At 44.1% G+C, this 26135-nt stretch overlaps 2 protein-coding genes across 2 annotated transcripts; both read left to right on the top strand.

Moving 5' to 3' along the window:
- The first annotated feature begins 1183 nt into the window (after positions 1 to 1183).
- Positions 1184 to 6448, top strand: LOC142471079 (extracellular calcium-sensing receptor-like). Its single transcript, XM_075577875.1, has 6 exons — positions 1184 to 1317; positions 1771 to 2062; positions 2943 to 3773; positions 4494 to 4721; positions 5334 to 5457; positions 5538 to 6448. The coding sequence occupies exons 1-6, from the start codon at positions 1184 to 1186 to the stop codon at positions 6446 to 6448; spliced, it is 2520 nt and encodes an 839-aa protein (XP_075433990.1).
- A 3829-nt stretch (positions 6449 to 10277) lies between these two features.
- Positions 10278 to 25887, top strand: LOC142471078 (extracellular calcium-sensing receptor-like). Its single transcript, XM_075577874.1, has 10 exons — positions 10278 to 10354; positions 13598 to 13729; positions 14164 to 14455; positions 16150 to 16178; positions 16395 to 16526; positions 19035 to 19803; positions 20879 to 21019; positions 22108 to 22231; positions 22315 to 23214; positions 25676 to 25887. Exons 1-10 carry the CDS (start codon positions 10278 to 10280, stop codon positions 25885 to 25887), a joined length of 2808 nt encoding a protein of 935 aa, XP_075433989.1.
- Positions 25888 to 26135: the final 248 nt, after the last annotated feature.

Genomic DNA, 26135 nt, shown 5'->3' with positions numbered 1-26135 from the left:
CCCTTTTAGAAATATCCCTCTGTGCCCGGCTGTCAGGGACACGCTGCTCTGCAGAACTGAAGAGGTCAGTGCTAATTAGTGCTTTTCTGTTAACGAGGGAATTCATTTATGTATAAAAAGGGGCATTTATTAAAAATTTCCACACGGCCGAGCGAGAGAGAGAAAGGATGAGGTAAGCAAGCTTATATTGTATGTGCTTTTATATATATATATATATATATATATATATATATAGACCATACGATACCGGTTGCAACACGACATCAAGGGACAGCACGCAGGTAAGTAAATCAAAAATGTTCTATATTTGATGAAAGACACAAAAACCCACGTTTCGGTCCCCCAGTGGGACCTTTCTCAAGGTGGTGCCGAAACGTCGGTTTTTGTGTATTCTATCAAATATAGAACATTTTTGATTTACTTACCTGCGTGCTGTCCCTTGATGTCGTGTTGCAACCGGTATCGTATGGTCTGTTATTGCTTTATGGGATAAGCACCAAAACTTATTTACTTGCATATGGTGTGCCGGCTGTGCATTGGATTCTATATATATATATATACTGCACTGATATTGAGCATGCAGCACTGTATAATGATCGTGAGTATCTATACACTGGGAATTAACAAGTTGCTCTTTATGATGATGCTGAGTATCTATACACTGAGAATGATCACGCTGCACTGTATAATGAAGATGAATGTTTCTATACACTGATAATCAACACGCTGCACTGTATAATGATCCTGAGTATCTCTATTAACTGATAAAAATTCATGCTATACAATGATGTGTCTACACACTGATATTAAACATTCTGCAGTATATAATGATGCAGAGTATCTATACACTGATTTTAACTACGCTGCACTGTTTAATGAAGCTGAGTATCTATACACTGATATTGAGCACACCGCACTGTATAATGATGCAGAGAATCTCTATTTTAGTCCAACTGCTCAAGTAATGTCAGTATCCTATATAGTAATAATGCCTGGTATATAATGTGTGGGTATCTCTGTTACTTTGCAGGGTTCTGATTTCCCGCCCTAAAATGAAGGATCAGTATTTAATCTCTTTCTCCTGTCTGGTTGCAGAGCGATGTCCCTTTTATACTGGTCTATATGGCACCTCATTCTCTCCTACCTCACTCCTGCCTCTCGTTCTGACAGCCTGGGGTGCAAAATGCGGGGCTCGGATCTCACTGGGGTCTACGAGCATGGAGATGTCTTAATAGGGATAGTGATTGCCTTCTATGTTGACATAGAGTACATGGAAAACATTTTTACAGAGACCCCCCCACAGGGAGCCTGTAAATTGTAAGGTTTACAACATCCTTTGTAGCTCACAATTTCATTCTGTTCCCTCTTCATCTCTCTCTCCCTCTTTCTTCCCCTTTCATGTGGTCTCTCTCCACACTATTTTATTATTTTTTGTATCACCACTCCGTTTGCTCTCCAAATTACTCTCTCCTTATCTTTCTCTCTCTCTTCTGCCCCTCTCTTTTTTTCTCCCTCTAACTCCCTTTCTCTATATCTATTTTTTTTATCTATGCCCCCTGTCTTCTCTCTCCCGTCCTCTCTCTCTCATCCATCCTTTCTCTCTTTCTCTCCCCTTGTCCCATCCCCTCCTCGGGTAGATAATATGAAATTAGGACCTCCTGTCCACAGGCTTTTGCCACATCGCCTTCCCTATCCTCCATTTCTACTCCTCAGTTTCTCTATAGTTAAAGGGTCATATCACATCATTCGTTTCTTCCTTCTCACCCCCAGCTTCTATTCTGAAGTCTTCCAGCAGTTCCAGGCCATCAGGTTCACCATGGAGGAGATTAACAGAAGACACGACCTCCTCCCAAATCTCACCCTGGGCTATCAAGTCTATGACTCTTGTCGCGTACTGCAGAGGGAACTGGATGGGACCCTGAAGATTCTAACAGGTCAGAACCAGGGTATCCCCAATTTCTCATGCCGGGAAAAGCCACCTCTGGCTGCCGTCATTGGACACTCAATCTCCACCTACACCATTCTCATGGCTCATATCCTGGGTCTATACAGATACCCACAGGTAAGGATCAATGGGAGCTGTCCACAGTGCTGAATCGCTTATCACACTGTTCTCATTGCAACAGCAACTCAACACTTAACTACCAGCAATGCAGAGCAGGACAGATGCATATGGCTTTGAATAGAGTTATTACACAGCACATTTTTTTACAATCAAATTTGTTTTTATTTATTTTTTAATACAATGTATCAGAAAAAAAAGCATTAAACACAAAATACATGAGGCACACCAAAATGAAACAAAAAGTACAAATACCGGTGCTCCCAAACCCAGGTCAGACCTGCTGCTGTCCATGTAATCCACAAGTATATAGAGGAAGGGCACAAGTCGGTTTTCACACAGCAAATATTTATTATCCACCAGGACCATCGTTCTGACTGGCACAGCAGCCTTTGTCAAGGAAAATGGCATGTTAGTGTGAGCAAACTGTGACTGTAAATACCCTTCCTAATTACTAGGGTTCTCGGTGTCGCATTGAATCGCGTTCAGTCATACCCCTTAGTGACGTGAGTACCCATCTGTAATTCCAACGCATGCACAATAACAGGTGGGCGCCAGGTTGGTAAGGGGAGGGGGGGGGGTACTGATAGCACAGCGTGACACCAAGAGCACTAGTAATTAGGAATGGTATTTAAAGTCACTATTTTCTTACCCTAATATGCCATTTTCCTTGACAAGGGCATGATGAAGTGCCAGCCCAAACGATGGTTCTTGTGACTAATAAATTATTGGCTTTGTGAAACCCGACTTGTGCCCTTCCTCTATATACTTCAGAAAAAATAATTACCATAATATTTATTAATACGTAGCTCTACTGATACCGATATGTTCATGGAAACAGGTTGGTTGTGTCTTACCAAAATCAAATCTGTCACTTTAGATCAGTCAGTTCTCGACCAGCTCCCTCCTGAGTGACAGGACACAGTTTCCGTCCTTCTTCAGGACTGTCCCCAATGATGCCTTCCAGTCCCAGGGGCTGGCCCAGCTGGTGTTGTATTTTGGCTGGACGTGGGTTGGTTTGGTGGCTTTGGGAAATGACTATGGGCAACAGGGCATCCAGGTCATCAAGCAAGAGATCCTCAAGGCCGGAGCTTGTGTGGCCTTCACAGAATTCATCCTGCTCACCCGTCTGGACATGAACACTCCCCACCTCATCAGGGTCATCAAAGAATCAACAGCAAAGGCTGTTTTGATCTTTGCCACAGATTTTGACATGATCCCACTTCTTGATGGGATGGTGAGGCAGAACGTGACTGGAAAGGTCTTTGTGGCCAGTGAAGCTTGGTCAATCTCAAATTTATTAAGAATGGAAAAATACTCTGCAATTCTCTCTGGCTCCATTGGTTTTGCCTTCTACAGCTCAAAGATTGCAGGATTTAGAGAGTATCTCAACAGCGTCCGTGTCTTCAATACCACAGGTGAAATTTGGGCCAAGAAGTTCTGGGAAGAAACTTTTGGATGCAGTTTCATAGACCAGAGAAACCTCACCAGCTCATTGGATAATCATGCAAAGATGTGTACAGGAAATGAGGATCTAGGGAGTATCCAGAACAGTTACAACGATGTCTCCATCTTAAGAGGTTCCTACAACCTCTATACAGCGATTTATATCATAGCCAAAGCTCTGCATGATATGCAAACATGCCAGAATGGGAGAGGACCATTTCATAATGGAAGTTGTACAGATAATCAGAGCTTCAAACCATGGCAGGTAAGAATATCTGGAAATCATTTGTTTTATGTGGAGGTACAAAAGGCCTTGGTCGTCAAGACTATGGGGGCAGGGGCGGTCATGTAGCAACGTGTCTTCTTATTGTTACTATGGGGTGCAGAAGTAAAGTATGTGAAAGTCTGTAATCTTCCCCCAGTCTCTCCTCTATCAATTCAACCTTGTATAACCTATGGTGAAAGTGAGATCCATGTGATGTCCTTTAAAGCAGATTAACCAAACTTCTTCTTATTCTTTTTCTAGCTGTAATATTATTTATTGTAATTTTATTGAAAAGACCCAACGCCTGCAATATAGTGTTCACATGATAACTCCGGCTATTTATTCTTACTTTGTCCACTCCACTAAGTAGCACTGTTTTCAACCCATAGTAAAGGCAGGAAAGGATTGTTACAGTATATCTCTGTGGTCGAGAATACAGAGCTTTCTCCTGCAAAATGATGGGATCGTCCCCTTGCATGGAGAAGTGGAATGAAAGAGACACACGATTACAAATACAACTCAAGTAGGAGGAAATTCAAGTGAAAATAGCAACACACGATGCCCAATCATACGATACCAATAAGAATCCCACCACTGGTTGACAGAAGTCTTTCAATATCCATCTTCTTTGCAGGGTCGAGAGATTGAATTCTGTTTAGTAGACATTGTCAGTCCATAGAGGGCAAATAAATGAGGGATGATCCTTTCTCCCCCCTGCAGCTGTTACACTACATCCAGAACGTACGTTTGAGGCTGAGCAATGGGAGAGAGGTCTTCTTTGATAGGAATGGGGACCCACCAGCGGTGTACGATATTGTGAACTGGCAGCTGGGTGCAGATGGCATGCTGAGGCAGGTCACGGTTGGAAGCTACGATACTGCGGCCTCAGATGGAAACACCTTTAATATCAATGCAAGTGCTGTGATTTGGGCATCAGGGAGAAGACAGGTATGCACTGCCAAGGCTTTGAGTGGGAGTTCTGCGTGTACAGTGCCAGTCTACTCAGGATAATAGAAACAATAATGTTTTACAAATGCAATCTCATTGAATTGGTGAATCTTATTTGAATCCCTGTGTCAGTTCTACCTGTGACCTTGGGCAAGTCAGAGGAAGTTGACAGGACACTCACTCAATGTATCTGTGCAGCGATGCATATGTTGGCAGTGTTTTAGTAGACAAATATTATAATTATTGGGAGGGCTTGAAAGATTACAATTCAATATATCAATACATCCCTTCTTTGTCAGTTAGACCTATGGTCATGGAGTTTGTCCATCACACAACAACAGAGGCCGAAAAAAGATAGATGGGACTTATGGGATATCGTGTCTATTCCTCCCTCCGCAGGGTGACACGGTGACACAGACAGAAGGGAGCTATGAGCCTGTCCCTCCCCCCGCAGGGTGACACAGTGACACAGACAGAAGGGAGCTATGAGCCTGTCCCTCCCCCCGCAGGGTGACACAGTGACACAGACAGAAGGGAGCTATGAGTCTGTCCCTCACTCTACATTGCATAATTTGACTTTTTCAACATACATTATTGTACATTTTCCCCCAGGTTCCTAACTCTGTCTGCAGTCAGAGCTGCACTTCTGGGTACAGGAGGGTGTTGAGACGAGGTGAGCCTGTCTGCTGCTTCCAATGTGTCCCCTGTCCCCAAGGAGAGATCTCCAACCAGACAGGTGAGCAGATCCCATAAGCGCCATGGAACAACCAAAAGATGTTAAGTGATTAAGTGTCTTTTCACACCTTTATCTTTCAGATTCCGTTGATTGCTCCAAGTGTCCCTGGGATAAGTGGCCCAGTCTCCAGAAACACAGATGTCTCCCAAAGCCCATTGAGTTCCTCTCATATGAAGAGCTCTTGGGTGCCACCTTGGCTGCTACAAGTCTTTTTTCCTCCGTTATTCCGGTGTTAATCTTTGGGCTTTTCATCCATTATAAGAACACTCCCATTGTCCGAGCCAACAACTACACCCTCAGTTGTCTTCTCCTGGTGTCCCTGTCCCTCTGCTTCCTCTGCTCTTTGACTTTCATTGGTTATCCCTATCCTGAGAAGTGTCTTCTGCGCCAGGCTGCTTTTGGCATGGTCTTTGCCCTCTGTGTCTCATGTATCTTGGCAAAAACCTTAATGGTGGTCTTCGCCTTCATGGCCACAAAACCAGGAAGCAGGCTGAAGAAATGGACCAGCAATAAGGTGTCCTACATGATTATAGTTTTCTGCTTCTTCTTACAATTCCTTGTGTGCATCTCTTGGCTTGTGTTTTCTCCTCCCTTCCAAGAAAACAACATCCAAAGCCAACCGGGGGTCATAATTGCCGAGTGTAATGAGGGCTCCCCCACTGCCTTCTGGTGCATGCTGGGATATCTTGGCTTCCTAGCCACCATTAGCTTCACCGTTGCCTTTCTGGTTAGGCAACTCCCCGACAACTTCAACGAGGCCAAGTTCATCACCTTCAGCATGCTGGCCTTCCTCAGTGTCTGGGTGTCCTATATCCCAGCCTCCCTCAGTGCCCGTGGCAAGTACACCGTGGCCATGGAGGTCTTTGCCATCCTGTCCTCCAGCTGGGCTCTGGTGGTCTGCATGTTTGTGCCCAAATGTTTCATCATATTGTTCCGACCCAACATGAACTCGAGAGAACGTCTCATGGGGAAAGCTAAAGGTTCAAGATAAGAGATTAAAAAATATATCTAAAATGTTAAATTTACAGAATTGAAAAATATTTTTCTTCAATTAACATTGTTACTTTTTATACTGTATCTGGAATGTGGCACAATAAATATTGATATTTTTTAATATTGTTAATCTCCAAAATTATGAGCCCTGCAGCATTGGGCATGAGAATGGGGGGTTGAGGGCAGCGACTTATTTCACACTTTTGTTATATGTTAAAATTAAAAGAAAGATATAAATGTAGTCTATAATATTAATAACCCCTCCGGACACGGATTTGCTGGGCCATGAATGTCCAGGTAGGTCAACCCTTCCATCGTGGGCATTGATTACCAGATTTTGTCCTGTTCTGAGGGGATAATTATTACTTGCACAAAATAGCACAATAAATAAGGCAGCTGTTATGTCCTTAACCAGGAGGAGTTATTGGGAGCGGTGGAATGGGCAATAGGAGGAGTAATAGGGGGCAGTGGCAGAGCCCACCCTCTCAGATGTGTACATGATATTAATAGGGTAATGGATACAGTATGTACTTGCAATAGGCCGATTGCCTAACCACCTGTTGCATCAATGATTTGACCACACCATGGTTCCGAAGTTAGACAACATGCTCTATGGTCACATACTGCGTTCATCCAGGTCCAAGCACCAACCCATTACAGAGGCATGTGGAAGAAATGAAACCCCACTCTAAGGTATTAGGGTAACAGTCTGTCAGAAGACATTTATTATATACTACAGGCAGACCTCGATTATCCAATGGGAATCCGTTCTGGAAGTAGCGTTGGATAGTGAAACCGTTGTAAAGTGAGTCCCATGTTAATCAGTGGCGGTGAGCGTCGGATAACGCATTCAGGCATTGGATAACGCATTCTGGTGTCGAAAAATGGTCTGTAGAGTGGCATTGTCAAGCGTTGGATACTGTATGTCATTCGTTGTAAAGTGAAACGTTGGATAACGAGGACTACCTTGTATTGTGTAGTTACAACAAGAGTTCATATAATTATCACACACCTGAGTCTGAATAAAATATACATTAGCACTGCAACTTTATTCTCAAACATTTACTTTAACTAAAACAAGCATAGAGGCGTGTGTGCCTGATTTCACAAGGTCTCACACCCTGGGCGGCGTATACTTTGCATCCCGGCAAGGAAATATGTTATTCGCTACACATATGGGTATTCTGTATCTTTTGCAAGCTGAGCTAAATTAAATGAAATAGCCTAAAAGAGACAAATGGGTATTGTCTTTCCGAGGGCATATGCCCTGCCGGGTGGCCAATTGAAAGCATAGTAGAAATTCAACTAGCAAGATGAGACAGTTTATAATGAGATAAGCGAACTGTCCATACAGCAGTTTCTCAGGTTAACCAGCAATAACGAAATACCTATTTTATGGTGCTAAAGGCTTTTCTTACCCACCATCCCATCCTGTACCGAACAAGGGTCTGAAATCTGACATTATAATCCTCCACAGGCCCTATACATCTCTTTCTGATGAACAACGTGTTTAGAAATAGACGGTGCTCCAGCAATTTGATGGGGCGCAAACCTCAACCATATGTAATCATCAGGATTGACACATTTTTTTTTAACTGGATATATAATCTACTCACCTTTCGAGACAAACAGGTTTCCCCTTTACACTTACCTTTGTAGTCCAAATATCACGTCCTACAATGTATTCTTAGGATCTCATTCAGCTGCCTACCATAAAGGTGAAGGGGTTGATGCTATGGGTAACGTGCCCTTCTCTGTAGCTGTGTTTGCTAACATGTACCAATCACAATGGAACCAACCAATCTTCTGAAAGGAAGCTTAGATTATGTTTATCTTTGTGTCTCCCACAATAAAGATGGTGGACATAGATCCCGTATGTGGATAAACTCTCCGGTCTATTCTTCCCTTATCCACTCTGATGTCTACATTACATGAATAGGGGAATCTGATATATACTTACTATTGACCAACTGTCCTTGACCCCATATGGATACTGAGCAGTTTTTTTGGTCTTTTCTAATATATAACTAATTTCAAAACAACGGGGACTTCACAGACCTCTGATTGTCACACTAGAACCCTGAGATTTCATTTTGTTCCATTTTTTAAACTTGAGCTCAGGTCAGTGTGGACTCCTTTGGAACTCACAGTTTGTGTACCTGTACAGTTGGGCTAGCTCTGGGGGACTTGGGGTTGTCGACAACGCTGGGATCACCAGCCCGTACCTCAGGACCTTATCTACAAGTGTCACCTCTCCCCAGCTCTGTATTAGCGCGGTATGAACTGTGATACATTCCAAAGACCCATATGCCGATAGCACTCATTACTAGAGCATACTCTAGCGTCACGTAGGCTCTCCTGTGCTTATGCACTCCGCTGAATTATGCTCCAAAAGCTGAACTGTATGCTTTCCTTCCCTCATAGAGCTTTTTGGAAGCAGAACAGACTTAGTGAAGATACAACCGCAGGATACGGATATATTCACAGATCCTGACTGAGACCTCACTGTGACACTGCATCTACTAACAGTCACTTCCTGTCACACAGAATGTTCTCTACCTGCTGACAACCGGCATACACCAACCCAGCCTCCTAGTACCCGGTCAGTCTTGAGACAGTCATGTTGGGTAGCAGTTATTTGGACATACAGTACGAGTCCAAATCAGCTAACTTCCCACACACTGACCTCTGCAACTCTATTATACTTTTTGTTATGTACAGTACCCTTTTCTTTTTTCCCTCCATTATTATAACACAGTTATTAAAAGTTAGGCTGTATCCCTGTCACCATTTCACATTACTTATTGCCCGTATTCACTGCACCTAATAGGGATTGTTTTCTTTTCTGTCGCGGACAACTCATTTTTCCCGTTCGAGTCTCTACACACGCCCAGGTTGTAGGGAGCACCCTGATCTGTTTAGTATATGTCATTTGAAGATGCCAGAAAGCACAGGAACGAAGTCAGGCTGCAATATTGTGAGGGTATGGAACATTTACTGAACAGATTTGTTGTTGGGAAGTCCTTACATACATTCTCCTGCCGGTACGGAGCTCCAATCTTGCAGCTAGAGGTGTGGGATGTCCTTCCCCATGCACAGCCGGATAGTGTGCGTCCACACAATGATCTCCCGGCAAAGCAGTATACGTTCCCTCAGTTCCGCAGCTCCCTTCCGTAGTAACAGACAGAGATAGAGGCAAGGTCCAGGCTCCGCTCAATCAGCGTTTATATTTAGTTACAGTGTGATGCGCAGAGTAGCCCAGGAAAAAATATGGATGCTGAAGGTTTCTGGAATGGGGGTTACAGGTTTAAAGTTAAACTCAGATACCCACATACATCTCCACCCCAACAAGAGTCCAATGGAGAAAAGGATTTGATCGGAGCATTGCACCAGACACAGAGAATCCTACTCAAGAAGGTGATATACCTGGCAAAAATGGCAATGAACCTCAGAATGATGGTGCTTAACCTCGTAAAGATGGCAGGGAGCCTCGTAAAGATGGCAGGGAGCCTCGTAAAGATGGCAGTGAACCTCGTAAAGATGGCAGTGAACCTCGTAAAGATGGCAGTGAACCTCGTAAAGATGGCAGTGAACCTCGTAAATTTGGCCGTGAACCTCGTAAAGATGGCAGTGAACTTCGTAAAGATGGAGACAATGAATAGGAAACAATAGAAATTAAAAATAAGACTGCCCAAACAAGCTCATCATTGAAAACTACAACAACAGAAGATAAAGAAACTGTCCCAGAAGAAATCTCGCTGCAAAATACATATGAGATATTAGAGGAAAAGAGTTGAAGTGAAAAGATGGGTGACACAGACCCCGATATGTCGGACAATCAGACCCCGCAGCAGCCTCCCCCTCACACACAGAACTACACCATGACATGTATAACACAGACTAGGTATAGCGTGGCAAGCGGCAATGCTATCCTCCCCCTCACACAAACTACTACACCATGTAAACACAGCACAGGTACAGTGCGGTCAGCGGCAGTGCCAGCCTCCCCCTCACACACACTACTACACCATGTATACATAGCACAGGCACAGCGCGGGCAGTGCCAGCCTCCCCCTCACACACACTACTACACCATGTATACACAGCACAGGTACAGCGCGGGCAGTGCCAGCCTCCCCCTCACACACACTACTGCACCATGTATACACAGCACAGGTACAGCGCGGGCAGTGCCAGCCTCCCCCTCACACACACTGCTACACCATGTATACACAGCACAGGTACAGCGCGGGCAGTGGCAGTGCCAGCCCCCCTCACACACACACTACACCATGTATACGCAGCATAGGTACAGCGCGGGCAGTGCCAGCCTCCCCCTCACACACTACTACACCATGTATACACAGCACAGGTACAGTGCGGGCAGCGGCAGTGCCAGCCTCCCCCTCACACACACACTACACCATGTATACGCAGCATAGGTACAGCGCGGGCAGTGCCAGCCTCCCCCTCACACAATACTACACCATGTATACACAGCACAGGTACAGTGCGGGCAGCGGCAGTGCCAGCCTCCCCCTCACACACACTACTACATCATGTATACACAGCACAGGTACAGCGCAGGCAGTGGCAGTGCCAGCCTCCTCCTCACACACAGTACTACACCATGAATACACAGCACAGGTACAGCGCGGGCAGTGCCAGCCTCCCCCTCACACACACTACTACACCATATATACACAGCACAGGTACAGCACGGGCAGTGCCAGCCTCCCCCTCACACACAGTACTACACCATGTATACACAGTACAGGTACAGCGCGGGCAGCGGCAGTGTCAGCCTCCCCCTCAAACACACACTACACCATGTATACACAGCACAGGTACAGCACGGGCAGTGGCAGTGCCAGCCTCCCCGTCACACACACCATGACATGTATACACAGCACAGGTACAGCACAGGCAGCGGAAGTGCTAGCCTCTCCCTTAAACACAAAGTTACATAGTTACATAGTAGTTACATAGTTACATAGTAGATGAGGTTGAAAAAAGACGTACGTCCATCAAATTCAACCCATGCTAAATTTAGACAACAGATACTTTATCCTATATCTATACTTACTTATTGATCCAGAAGAAGGCAAATACAAAACCCCAGTGATATATGATCCAGTGATATCTCATAAGGGGAAAATTTGTTCCTTCCTGACTCCAAGAATTGGCAATCAGATTAATCCCTGGATCAACATCCTTCCCGTGTATACTTATTTGGTATATCCCCGTATACCTATCCTTTCTAAAAAGATGTCCAACTTTTTTTTAACAAATCTATTGTATCTGCCATCATAGTGTCCATGGGTAAGAATTCCACATTTTAACTGCCGTTACTGTAAAGAACCCCCTCCTTTGTTACTGGTGAAATCTCCTTTCCTCCAACCTTAAGGGATGGCCCGAGTCCTTTGTACTGCCCGTGGGATGAATAGTTCTTTTGAAAGCTCCTTGTATTGTCCCCGAATATATTTGTATATAGTTATCATATCCCCTCTTAGACGCCTCTTTTCTAATTTAAATAAATCTAATTTAGCTAGTCTCTCCTCATAAGATAGATTGTCCATCCCCTTTATTAATTTGGTGGCTCTTCTCTGCACTCTCTCTAGTTCCATAATGTCTTTTCTAAGGAGTGGTGCCCAAAATTGTACTCCATATTCAAAGTGTGGTCTTATTAATGCTTTGTAAAGGGACATAATTATGTTTACTTCCCTTCCATCCATTGCCCGTTTAATGCAAGATAAGATCGTGTTTGCCTTTGCAGCTACTGCATGACTTTGGGCACTATTGCTAAGCCTGCTGTGTACAATCACTACCAAATCCTTCTCCATCAAGGATTCCACCAATTTATCCCCATTTAATTTGTAAGTAGCGTTTTTATTCTTACATCCCAAATGCATAACCTTACATTTATCTGTATTAAACCTCATCTGCCATTTACCTGTCCACGTTTCCAGTCTCTCCAAGTCCTTCTGAAGAGAAATTACATCCTGCTATGATTCTACTACCGTACACAATTTAGTATCATCAGCAAAGATGGAGACTTTGCTCTTGATGCCAACCTCAAGGTCATTAATAAACAAGTTAAAAAGCAGGGATCCCAGTACCGATCCGTGAGGTACTCCACTCACGACTTTAGCCCAACTGAAAAAGTTCCATTTAACCAGTTTTCAATCCAAGTGTATATATTGTAACTGAGTCCAATTTGCTTTATTTGTACACCAACCTCTTGTGTGAAACTGTATCAAAAGCCTTTGCACACACTAATACACACTGTATACACAGCACAGGTACAGCGCGGACAGCGGCAGTGCCAGCCTCCCCCTTACACACACTACTGCACCATGTATACACAGCACAAGTACAGCGTGGGCAGCAGCAGTGCCAGCCACACACACACAATACTGTACATTGTCCTAGCCTATATCTCTTAAAATATTCCCTGTGCCTCTCCTGGGATAATTCCGTCCCATCGGTTAAATAATTACCCTGTAGGAAATATCCCACATGTTACCCCCTCTGTGCCCGGCTGTCAGAGACACGTTGCTCTGCAGAACTGAAGAGGTCAGTGCTAATTAGTGCTTTTTTGTTAACGAGGGAATTCACTTATGTATAAAAAGGGGTATTTATTAAAAATATCCACACGTCCGAGAGCGAGAGAAAGATAGAGGTAAGCAAATGTGTGTGTGTGTGTGTGTGTGTGTGTGTGTGTGTGTGTGTGTGTATATATATATATATATATATATACACGCGTCACTGATAATGAACATGTCACACTGTATAATGATGTTGAGTATCTATAAAGTGATCATGAATAAGCTATGCAATATGATGATGCCGAATATCAATACACTGAGAATGAACATGCTGTACTGTATTATAATGCTTAGTGTCTATTAATTATAAATGTCCACCTTCTGCTCAGGTAATGCCTGTATCCTATATAGTAATAATGCCTGGTATATAATGTGTGGGTATCTTTGTTACATTGCAGGATTCTGAATTCCCACCTTATAAATGAAGGATTAGAATTTAATCTCTTTCTTCTGTCTGATTGCAGAGCGATGTCCCTTTTATACTGGTCTATATGGCACCTCGTTCTCTCCTACCTCACTCCTGCCTCTCGTTCTGACAGCCTGGGGTGCAAACTGCGGGGCTCGGACCTCACTGGGTTCTACGAACATGGAGATGTCTTAATAGGGACGGTGATTTCCTTCCATGTTGACATAGAGTATCTGGAAGCTATTTTCACGGAGACCCCCCCACAGTGAGCCTGTAAATTGTAAGGTTGACAATGTCCGTTATTTCTCACTGTGTTCTCTCTCTCCCTCTCTGACTCTTTCCCATCATCTCTCCCTCTTTCTTCCCCATTATCTCCCTTTCACATGACCTCTCTCTACACTATTTTATTATTTTTGTATCACGGATTCTCTCTCTCTCTCTCTCTCTCTCTCTCTCTCTCTCTCTCTCTCTCTCTCTCTCTCTCTCTCTCTCTCTCTCTCTCTCTGTCTCTGTCTCTGTCTCTCTCTGTCTCTCTGTCTCTCTCCTTGTCCCATACAGTCCTTGAGCAGATATGAAATTATAACCTCCAAGCCACATACTTTTATCTTATCTCCTTCTCTATCCTACATCTACCCTCCTCAATTCCTCTACAGGTATAGGGTAATATCACATCATTGGTTACCTCCTTCTCACCCCCAGCTTCTATTCTGAAGTCTACCAGCAGTTCCTGGCCATGAGGTTCACCATGGAGGAAATCAACAGACGACAGGACCTCCTCCCAAACATCACCCTGGGCTTTCAAATATATGACTCTTGTCGCATACTGCAGAAGGAGTTGGATGGGACCCTAAAGATTCTAACAGGTCAGAACCAGGGTATCCCCAACTTCTCATGCCGGGAAAAGCCACCTCTGGCTGCCATCATTGGACACTCAACCTCCACCTACTCCATTCTCATGGCTCATATCCTGGGTCTGTACAGATCCCCACAGGTAAGGATTAGTGGGAGCTGTCCACAGTGCTGAATCTCTTATCACACTGCTCTCTTTCCAACAGCAGCTCAACACAACTGTCAGCAAGGAATTGTAGGACAGATCATGTATATGGGTTATTTGACTGCACATTGTATCTTATTTTTAATCTTATTTAAAAAAATGTTTTAAATTATTTAAAAAAAACAAAAAAAACATTTAAAATAAAATTCATAAGGCACACCGAACTGAAAAACAAAGTACATAAAACAAAAAGCACTAAAACCTTGCACAGAATATACCAAACACAATATAACTAATAATGATGAATAGTGCACTGCGGGGGGTTAGAAGAATAGTGCATTGCGGGGGGTTAGAAGAATAGTGCACTGCGGGGGGTTAGAAGAGCACACACACACCCCTTTTTTTTTTTTTCAACTTTGGATTTATTGAAAGTGTTTTCAGTACATATAGTATCACAGTACATATAAAATGAATCTCTCATATATAACATTCCAGTGCGACACCTAAGTACTCTCCTGAGTACCTATGTAGTCTGAACATTGACGTAACTCCGGTTTTGCATTATGTGGTACAATTAGGGTGCTGCGCTATGGGGAAAATAAAATAAAAATTAGGCTAGGGGGGGGGGGGAAAGATAGGGGGGGTAATGACCCTTGGGGCGCGGGCCTCTCCAGTTTTTAGAATAGGATTAGTGTTCAGATCGCGATTTGCATCATCCCTCAGCTCTTGTCGGTTTAGCTCTTGAGTCTCTTATGTCCTATTGCTTCCCCGTGTGTGCCCAGGTTGCCCACTGCGATGTTCCTGTCCTTCGAGTGAAAATGCATTTTGAACTATTATTGCCAAATTGTGGTGACCTCTTCCCCTGGGATATCTGTCTGTTCCAACCAAGGCGACCAGACTTTTAGATATTTGGCACCAGTGTCACCTCGTTGCCGTTGCGAAATGTGCAACTAATTTATTTCCAGTTTTAGAGAGACCCGGCCATGGTCTATTCAGAAGGAACAGCCACGGGTCCGGGGGAATTGTGAGGTCAAAAATCCTCTGGATCCGATTTCTAATTTCTTCCCAAATGGGTGAGATACGAGGGCAAGACCACAGCATGTGTAACAGGTCGGCAATTCTCCACACTGTTTCGGACACAATGGGGAATATCCTAGCACAAACCTTGCTAATTTCAGTGGGGTGAGGTACCATCTCATCAATACTTTATATGCATTTTCCTTCAAAGTCGTGCAGATAGAGCTTTTGGCTGCCGCCTGTAAGATGTCCGACCAGTCCTCCTCCTCCAGGGCTTCTCCCAGATCCGTCTCCCACTTTATTCTATACAGGTGTACCCTGCATTAACGTACGCAATGGGACCGAAGCATGTATGTAAAGCGAAAAAGTACTTAAAGTGAAGCACTACCTTTTCCCCACTTATCGATGCATGTACGGTACGGCAATCATCATATACGTGCATAACTGATGTAAATAACGCCTTTGTAACAAGCTCTATAGTCTCCCCGCTTGCGCACAGCTTCGGTACAGGTAGGGAGCCGGTATTGCTGTTCAGGACGTAATGACAGGCGCATGCGTGAGCTGCCGTTTGCCTATTGGGCGATATGTACTTACTCGCGAGTGTACTTAAAGTGAGTGTCCTTAAAGCGGGGTATGCCTGTATGCCTGTTTTTGCTCCTGTTGTGTGTTCCCAGAACCCACTTTTTCTCCATAAATCTGCGATGTAAGTCCCCGTGTGTCTGTTTCTGTCAGACAGAGCTTTTCAAATGTAGTTAATGGCGGGTATGGCGTTTTCTTGTTAAAATACACCCTGAGCTGGAGGTATCGGAAGAATTCGGAATGTGGGATGTTTTTCTCGGATCTGATTTGTTCAAATGATTTAATTTTATTTGGTATCCCCTCCAGATCTCTAATCTGAATATATCTATTTTGTTTCCAGATCCCTGAGGTGTGTTCTGATAGTCCTGGCGCCCCACAACGGGGGTATCAGGGAGTGTTTGAACGTTAAGGCATATTTAGATTTAGTGGCCTCCCAAACCGACAATGAGTTGATCATCGAGGAAAGCGGCCGGTCAGCCCATTTAATGGCTGTTTTAGGTAACCACAGCAGATTGTCTAACTCTAATGGGGAGCAGACCGATTTCTTCAGATCCACCCATCGTTTCAATGCTGGGTTGATCTGCCATTGTGTGAGTTGACACAATTGCGCCACTTTATAGTAAGATACCAGGCAAGGTACCGCTAGTCCCCCTGTACGAATTGTCTTTCTCGTAATTGTCTTGTTTACTCTCGGTTTTTTTCCTCCCCATACAAAATTGGAGATTTCAGACTGGAGTGAGAGTATTTCCTTCAGTCTCAGTGGCACTGGCAGAGTCTGAAAGAGGTATAGGATACGGGGGAGGAGATTCATCTTTACACTATGTATCCTACCAATCCAGGAGATCCTATATGGCGTCCACTTTCTCAGATCATCTTTTAGGGTTCAAATCAGTTTGGGATAATTTGTTTCGTAGATGCCTTTATAGTCTTTAGTGATATGGACTCCTAGATACTTAATGTGTTTTCGTTGCCAATTGAAATTGAAGTTCAGACTCAGTAGTTTTTCTGTTGCCTTTGGGAGGCTGATATTCAGGGCCTCTGATTTGGTTTGATTAATTTTAAATCCAGATATCTTATTAAATTTTTCCAAAAGGTCAAATAGGTTCGGCAGAGAGGTAAGGGGTCTGGAGACCACCAATAATATGTTGTCAGCATACAGGGCAAATTTGTGGGATTTCGAATTTACTGTATAGTAATCCGTGAGATATCCGGGTTGTTGAGGATCTGCGCTGCTAGCGGTTCCATACACAGGGCAAATAAAAGGGGAGATAATGGGCACCCCTGACATGTACCACTTATAATTTGGAATGCACACACACCCCTTTGATGGTGAAGATCATTTTTATTCTAATAGTTAAAAACAACCAATGGAAATTTCCCACTCACATTCGTGGGTGCTGCCATCCAGCACTCACACCCAGCGTTTACACCACAATAAGGGTGTCTGTTTCTCTTTCTTCTACTGCCTCCGCTGTCTGTCCTCCTTGATGAGTTCCCTCACACTGGAGCTGATTCGCCGGATCACTTTCACGTGCGCTCGTGCATGCGCCTATTCACATCCGGGTTTTGCCAGCTAGACTCTCCAATTGTAACGGAGGAGATGCAGGGAGCTGTACCAGCTCTTGCAGAGTTGTTAGGGCGCACTGGTCTGTCTGGGAATCACCCTACACGTTTCGCATAGTCTCTCTTTGCTTCCTCAGGGCCAAGAATGTGAGTGGAATTTTCTCATTTTTTGTTTTGTTTTTAACTATTAGAATAAAAATGACCTGCACCATTAGAGGTGTGTGTGTGTGTGTGTGTGTGTGCTCTTCTAACTCCCTGCAGAGAAAAATAAAGTACAAATACTGGTAATCTAAAACCAGGTCATACATGCTGCTGTCCATGTTATCCACAAGTATATAGTTGTGTACATCGTTTTGACTGGCACTGCAGCCTTTATTGATGAAAATGGCATAGTAGTGTGAGCAAACAGTGACTTTAAATACACTTCCTAATACCAGTGCTCTTGGTTTCTCTAATTTCCATTGCATCGAGCCGCTCTATCTATCCTTCCTCTTAGTACCCGTCTGTAGTTCCCACGCATGCGTAATAGCAGGTGCACGCCAGGCTGGGACGCCATCACGCATCCGTCATGTGCCACTTACAGGGTGTACGTCCATGGGTATAACTGTAACACCGTTCATTAGAGATAGCTGGGGAAGTATTTGTTAATCCCCTTTGTCTGTAGGGGGAAAAGAATGAATGAGGAACAAGTTCAATAAAACTGACCGAATATTAACCAGTGGGTATGTATATAAATACTAGAGATGAGCACATTTTGGGGGCGGATTTGGAACCGCAATGGATTGGCCGGATACTTTAGTCCGCAGATTTCGGAGGGGTCAAAATTCAAAAAGGGTGATTCGCATTTGATGGATTTTTAAATAATTTTTACCAATACACTCTGCGGATTCCGCAACCCGTGGATGGATTTGTAGAATCCAATCCATGGATTTGTACAAATCTGCCAACGTATTGCTGAATCCACGGAGTGTATTCAATGGCGGTTTTTGATGATGTCACAGCCTGGTGTAAGCTGATCATTGCACATGCATGGGAATTACAGACGGTAACTCACATCAGTATGGGGGAGGACTCAAAGCAACACCAGGAGCACTGGTATTGGGAAGGGTATTTAAAGTCACTGTTTTCTCACTCTAACATGCCATTTGCCTTGACAAAGGCAGCTATGCCGGCCAAAACGTTGGTCCTGATGGCTAATAAATTATTTGCTTTGTGAGATCTGACTATTGTGCCCTCTATATACTTCCCAAAAAAGCAATACCATAAAACTAAGTATTACGGTAACTGTACTGATATCGATATTTTCAGGGAAACAGGTTAGATGTACCTTATCAAACTCACATTTGCCACTTTAGATAAGTATCTACTCAACCAGCTCCCTCCTGAGTGACAGGACACAGTTCCCTTCCTTCTTCAGGACTGTACCCAGCGATGCCTTCCAGTCCCAAGGACTGGCCCAGCTGGTGTTATATTTTGGCTGGACTTGGGTTGGGTTGGTGGCTTTGGGAAATGACTATGGGCAACAGGGCATCCAGGTCATCAAGCAGGAGATCCTCAAAGCCGGAGCTTGTGTGGCCTTCACAGAATTCATCCTGCTCAGCCGTCTGGATAAGAACACTCCCCACCTCATCAAGGTCATCAGACAATCAACGGCCAAGGTTGTTTTGGTCTTCTCTACAGATTTTGACATGATCCCACTTCTTGACGGGATGCTTATGCAGAACGTGACTGGAAAGACCTTTGTGGCCAGTGAAGCTTGGTCCATCTCAAATGTATTAAGAGTGGAAAAATACTCTGCAATACTCTCTGGCTGCATTGGCTTTGCTTTCTACAGCTCAGATATGGCAGGATTTAGAGAGTATCTGAACAGCATCCATCTCTTCAATACCACCGCTGAAATTTTGGCCAAGAAGTTCTGGGAAGAAACATTTGAATGCAAATTCTTGGACCAGAGAAACATCTCTGACTCATGGAATAATCCTACAACATTGTGTACAGGAAATGAGAAACTAGGGAGTATCCAGAACAGCTACAATGATGTGTCCAGCTTAAGAAGTTCCTTCAACATTTATACAGCGATTTCCATCATAGCCAAAGCTCTGCATGATCTGCAAACATGCCAGGAGCGGAGAGGGCCATTTTATAATGGAAGTTGTACAGATATTCAGAACTTCAAACCATGGCAGGTAAGAATCTTTGTTAATCATTTGTTGTATGTGAAAGTACAAAAGGCCTTGCTAGTTAAGACAATTGGGGGACAATGTACAGGTGCACCGACGAGTATTCTAAAACATGCCTTAAACATGCCTTGGAAAATCTGGGACTATCACCAACAAGACCCGGGTACATGCTGGGTACATGCTGGGTACATGCTGCAACATTTCAGTGACATTTTTGCAGAGACTAATGGCCTATCAGATTAACACAGCAGGGGTCCCTGGCAGTACCATTCAGATTTAATGGGACTGCAAGGGACCCCCACTGTAAATATGATGGGCCATTAGTCTGTCTGCAGAAATGTCACTGAAATGTTGCAGCATGTACCCAGCATGTACCCAGCATGTACCTGGGTCTTGTTGGTGATTGCCCCAGATTTGTTTTAGAATACTCGTCGGCACTACAGTATCAGTGGTGTCTTTGTTACTCTTGGGTGCAGAAGATAAGTATGTGAAAGTCTCTAATCTTCCCCCTGTCTCCTCTTTAGCAGTTCCACATCTTATTACCTATTTTGAAAGTGAGCTCCATGTGATTCCCTTTAAAGCAGACTAATCAAACTTAGTTTTATTCTTTTCCTAGCAGTAATTTAACTTATTGTAATTGCATTGAAAAGACCCAACGCCTGCAGTATAGATTTCACATGGCAACTCCTGCTTTTTATTCCTACTTTCTCCACTCCACTGAGTAGCACACCTTTGGTTTCCATACATACCGGTACTTAAAGGCAGGAAGAACGGTTATATCTATGTTACTGAGTACACCAAGCCTTCTCCTGGAAAAAGGTGTGATCAGCCCTTGTTTGGAGAAGTGGAATAAAAGAGTCTCATGATTACAAATACAAGTCAAGTAGGTGCAAGTTCAAGTGAAAATAGCAAAACACGATGACCAATCATATGATACCAATAAGAATCCCACCACTGGTAGAAAGAGGTCTCTCAATATCCATCTTCTTGGGAGGATCAAGAGACTGAATAATCTGTTTAGTAGACAATATCAGTCCACAGGGGGCAAATAAATGAGGGACGGTCCTTCTTCCCCCTGCAGCTGTTACACTACATCCAGAACGTACGTGTGAGGCTGAGCAATGGGAGAGAGGTCTTCTTTGATAGGAATGGGGACCTCCCCGCGGTGTACGATATTGTGAACTGGCAGCTGGGTGCAGATGGCATGATGAGGCAGGTCAAGGTGGGAAGCTACGATACCGCGGCCTCAGATGGAAACACCTTTAATATACATAAAAGTGCTGTGATGTGGGCATCAGAGAGAAGACAGGTATGCAGTGCCAAGGCTTATAGTGTGAGTTCTACGTGTACAGAACATGGCAGTGCCAGTCTCCTCAGGATAATAGAAATCATGTTTTACAAATGCTCTGTGACAAGTTATTAAGTTGGTAAATCGTATTCGAATCCCAGTGTCAGTTCTACTTGTGACCTTGGACAAGTCAGTGAAAGTTGACAGGATAGTCCCTCATTGTGTCTGTGCAGCGCTACATATGTTGGCAGTGTTTTAGAAGAAACATATTATAATTATTGGGAGGTCTGCATAGTTTACAATTCAATCTATGAATACATCCCTTCTTTGTCATTTAAACTTAAGGAAAATAGAGTTTTTCCATCCCAAAAGATAGAAGGGACCTATGTTACATGATATCAACACAGGGTGAACGTGACACAGACCGAAGGGAGCTATGAGTCTGTCCCTCCCCCGCAGGGTGACACAGTGACACAGACAGAAGGGAGATATGAGTCTGTCCCTCCCCCTGCAGAGTGACAAAGTGACACAGACAGAAGGGAGCTATGAGTCTGTCCCACCCCCTGTAGGGTGACACAGTGACACAGACAGAAGGGAGCTATGAGACTGACCCTCCCCCTGCAGGGTGACACAGACAGAAGGGAGCTATGAGTCTGTCCCTCCCCCCGCAGGGTGACACAGACAGACGGGAGCTATGAGTCTGTCCCTCCCACCGCAGGGTGACACAGACAGAAGGGAGCTATGAGTCTGTCCCTCCCCCGCAGGGTGACACAGTGACACAGACAGAAGGGAGCTATGTGTCTGTCCCTCCTCCAGCAGGGTGACACAGTGACACAGACAGAAGGGAGCAATGAATCTGTCCCTCTCCCCGCAGGGTGACACAGTGACACAGACAGAAAGGAGCTATGAACCTGTCCCTCCTGCCGCAGGGTGACAGTGACACAGAGAGAAGGGAGCAATGAGTCTGTCCCTCTCCACATTGCATATTGTGACTTTTTCAACATACTGTACATTGTCGCAAGGTTCCTCAGTCTGTCTGCAGTCAGAGCTGTCTACCTGGTTTGAGGAAGGTGTTAAGAAGAGGAGAGCCTGCCTGCTGCTTCCAATGTGTCCCCTGTCCCCAAGGAGAGATCTCCAACCAGACAGGTGAGCAGATCCCCCAAAAAGCGCCGTGGACCAACCCAAAGATGTTAAGTGTCTAAGTTTTTTTTCACACCTTTATCTTTCAGACTCGATTGATTGTTTCAAGTGTCCATGGGATATGTGGCCCAGACTCCAGAAAGACAGATGCATCCAAAAGACAATTGATTTCCTTTCATATGAAGAGCCCTTGGGTGCCACCTTGGCTGCTGCCAGTCTCTTTTCCTCCATGGTCCCAGTTTCAATCTTTGGACTTTTAATCCATTATAAAACCACTCCCATTGTCAGAGCCAATAACTACACCCTCAGTTGTCTCCTCCTGGGGTCCCTGTCCCTCTGCTTCCTCTGCTCTTTGGCTTTCATTGGTTATCCCCAACCTGGGAAGTGTCTTCTGCGCCAGGCTGCTTTTGGCGTGGTTTTTGCCTTCTGTGTCTCATGTATCTTGGCTAAAACCTTCATGGTGGTTTTCGCCTTCATGGCCACCAAACCAGGAAGCAGGCTGAGGAAATGGACCAGCCCTCGGGTGTCCAACATAATCATATTGTTCTGCTCCTTCTTACAATTACTTGTGTGCATCTCTTGGCTTGTCCTCTCTCCTCCCTTCCAAGAAAACAACATCCAAAGCCAACCTGGGGTCATCATCGCTGAATGTAATGAGGGCTCCCCCACTGCCTTCTGGTGCATGCTGGGATATCTCGGTCTCCTAGCCACCATTAGCTTCACTGTGGCCTTCCTGGTCAGGAGGCTCCCTGACAGCTTCAACGAGGCCAAGTTCATCACCTTCAGCATGCTGGCCTTCCTCAGTGTCTGGGTGTCCTATATCCCGGCCTCCCTTAGTGCCCGTGGCAAGTACACCGTGGCCATGGAAGTCTTCGCCATCCTGTCCTCCAGCTGGGCTCTGGTGGTCTGCATGTTTGTGCCCAAATGTTTCATCATATTGTTCCGACCCGACATGAACTCGAGAGAACGTCTCATGGGGAAAGATAAAGGTTAAAATTAAGAGCAAATAAATATCTAAGATTTTTAATTAATCCTCAGAACCTGAAAAATATTTGATTTCTAATTTACTTATAATTGTGCTGACCCAACATGAACCCGAGAGAACGTCTCATGGAGAAAACTAAAGGTTCAAGTTAAGAGATTAAATAAAACATCTAAAATGTTAAGGCTACAGAATTTTTAAATATTGAACGTCAATTAAAATTGTTACTTTTTATAAAATATCTGGATTGTGGCACAATAAATATTGATATTTTTAATATTGTGCAGGCAAAAAGAGAGGGGTACCATCGCTCAGCTCAAAGTTGAGTGGGGGATGGTCCTCCTCTGGGTCAAGTACAAAACCCTATATACAGAAAAGTAAACCCAGTTATGGATGCTCTGTCCCCTGAGTGGATGTATTTATGACCTAATAAAAAACAACTTTATTAGATGAATCATTAAAATATATATATAGAAGTTTTTAACAACAACGTTAAGCTGAATCCTTCAAATTCAATGGTGAATGTTAGGATATTGTAAATCCTTGAGGCAGTTGTTTTTATAGATACTCAACTACCTCTGGTAAAGTGACCAATAAGAAAAATAACTGTTAATATTGTCAATCTCAGAAATTCTGAGCAATCCGGCAGTGGGCTGGAGGATGGGGAGAGGAGGGGGGGGAGGGGATGGGAGGGAGGGGAGGGGATGAGGGGGGGGGGGGAGGGGAGCAACTTACAATATTACACATTTTTGTTATATTTTATTATTAAGAATATATATACATTAACCTATAATATTAATAACCCCCCAGGATACGGTTTTGCCTGGCCATAAATGCCCCAGTAGGTCATCTCTACCTTCGTGGGCAATGATTAGCAGGATATGTCATGTCCTGAAGAGGCAATTATTACTGAAATAACGCACAAAATAGAGCAATAAATAATGCAGGCGTTATCTCCTTAACCAGGAGGAGTTATAGGGAGCGGTTATATGGGGTAATAGGAGGAGTTATAGGGAGCGGTTATATGGGGTAATAGGAGGAGTTATAGGGAGCGGTTATATGGGATAATAGAAGGAGATATAGGGAGAGGTTATATGGGGTAATAGGAGGAGTTATAGGGAGGGTTTATATGGGGTAATAGGAGGAGTTATAGGGAGCAGTTATATGGGGTAATAGGAGGAGTTATAGGGAGGGGTTATATGGGGTAATAGGAGTTATAGGGAGGGGTTATATGGGGTAATAGGAGGAGTTATAGGGAGGGGTTATATGGGGTAATAGGAGTTATAGGGAGGGGTTATATGGGGTAATAGGAGGAGTTATAGGGAGCGGGTATATGGTGTAATAGGAGGAGTAATAAAGAGAGGTTATATAGGGGATTTGGAGGAGTTATAGGGAGCGGTTATATGGGGTAATAGGAGGAGTTATAGGGAGCGTTATATGGAGTAATAGGAGGAGTTATAAGGAGAGGTTATATGGGGTAATAGGAGGAGTTTTAGGGAGAGGTTATATGGGGTAATAGGAGGGATTATAGGGAGCGGTTATATGGGGTAATAGGAGGAGATATAGTGAGCTTTTATATGTGGTAATAGGAGGAGTTATAGGGAGCGGTTATATGGAGTAATAGGAGGAGTTATAGGGAGAGGTTATATGGGTAATATGAGGAGTTATAGGGAGCGGGTATATGGGGTAATAGGAGGAGTTTTAGGGAGCGGTTATATGGGATAATAGAAGGAGATATAGGGAGAGGTTATATGGGGTAATAGGAGGAGTTATAGGGAGGGTTTATATGGGGTAATAGGAGGAGTTATAGGGAGCAGTTATATGGGGTAATAGGAGGCGTTATAGGGAGAGGTTATATGGGATAATAGAAGGAGATATAGGGAGAGGTTATATGGGGTAATAGGAGGAGTTATAGGGAGGGGTTATATGGGGTAATAGGAGTTATAGGGAGGGGTTATATGGGGTAATAGGAGGAGTTATAGGGAGCGGGTATATGGTGTAATAGGAGGAGTTATAAAGAGGTTATATAGGGTAATAGGAGGAGTTATAGGGAGCGGTTATATGGGGTAATAGGAGGAGTTATAGGGAGCGTTATATGGAGTAATAGGAGGAGTTATAAGGAGAGGTTATATGGGGTAATAGGAGGAGTTTTAGGGAGTGGTTATATGGGACAGTAGGATTAGTTAATAGGAGCGGTTCTTTAGATAATAGGAGGAGTTATAGGGAGCAGATTTATAGGGCACCACAGGTACAGCGCAGGCAGCTATGCTATATAAGTGGTCATTCCTCTAAAGATTGACCGGAGGTGAGCGCAAAAATTATAGTCAGAGGGAAATATCTAATGTGCGGAGTATAACATCTCAAGGTGATAAAAACAATAAAGAGGAGTCATCAGAAAGTCTTAAACTTACACCTGTAAGAGACGTTTTAGGTTCTCTGGGTCTGAAATATACACCTCCGCCCCAAAGAGAGTCAGATGGAGATGAAAGAGGTGATCCGAGCGTTGCACCAGACACAGAGAATCCTACTCAGGGAGGTGATGTACCCCGCAAAGATGGCGGTGAACCTCGCAAAGATGGCGGCGAACCTCACAGAGACTCCAGTGAACCTCGCAAACATGGCGGTAAACCTCGCAAAGATGGCGGTGAACCTCGCAAAGATGGCGGTGAACCTCGCATAGATGGCGGCGAACCTCACAGAGACTCCAGTGTACCTCGCAAAGATGGCGGTAAACCTCGCAAAGATGGCGGTGAACCTCACAGAGACTCCAGTGAACCTCGTAAAGATGGAAATGATGAATGGGAAACAATCAAAAGGAAAAATAAGACTACCCAAACCAGCTCATCTGAAAACTACAACAACGGAAGATAAAGAAACTGACCCAGAAGAGATCTCGCTGCAAAATACATTTGAGATATTAGAGGAAAA

The sequence above is a fragment of the Ascaphus truei genome, chromosome 20, assembly GCF_040206685.1.
Source record: "Ascaphus truei isolate aAscTru1 chromosome 20, aAscTru1.hap1, whole genome shotgun sequence".
NCBI lineage: Eukaryota > Metazoa > Chordata > Amphibia > Anura > Ascaphidae > Ascaphus > Ascaphus truei.
This window is presented reverse-complemented; position numbering and strand designations above follow the sequence as displayed.

What these genes read in the sequence shown, in the direction of transcription:
- LOC142471079 (XM_075577875.1), top strand. Translation starts at nt 1,184, where the DNA reads ATGCGGGGCTCGGATCTCACTGGGGTCTACGAGCATGGAGATGTCTTA. An exon ending in CCACAGGGAGCCTGTAAATT is followed by an intron (nt 1,318 to 1,770) that starts GTAAGGTTTACA and finishes TCTCACCCCCAG; the next exon opens with CTTCTATTCTGAAGTCTTCC. An exon ending in AGAGATCTCCAACCAGACAG is followed by an intron (nt 5,458 to 5,537) that starts GTGAGCAGATCC and finishes TTTATCTTTCAG; the next exon opens with ATTCCGTTGATTGCTCCAAG.
- LOC142471078 (XM_075577874.1), top strand. Translation starts at nt 10,278, where the DNA reads ATGTCGGACAATCAGACCCCGCAGCAGCCTCCCCCTCACACACAGAAC. An exon ending in ATCATCGAGGAAAGCGGCCG is followed by an intron (nt 16,527 to 19,034) that starts GTCAGCCCATTT and finishes TTCCTTCTTCAG; the next exon opens with GACTGTACCCAGCGATGCCT. An exon ending in AGAACTTCAAACCATGGCAG is followed by an intron (nt 19,804 to 20,878) that starts GTAAGAATCTTT and finishes TTCCCCCTGCAG; the next exon opens with CTGTTACACTACATCCAGAA.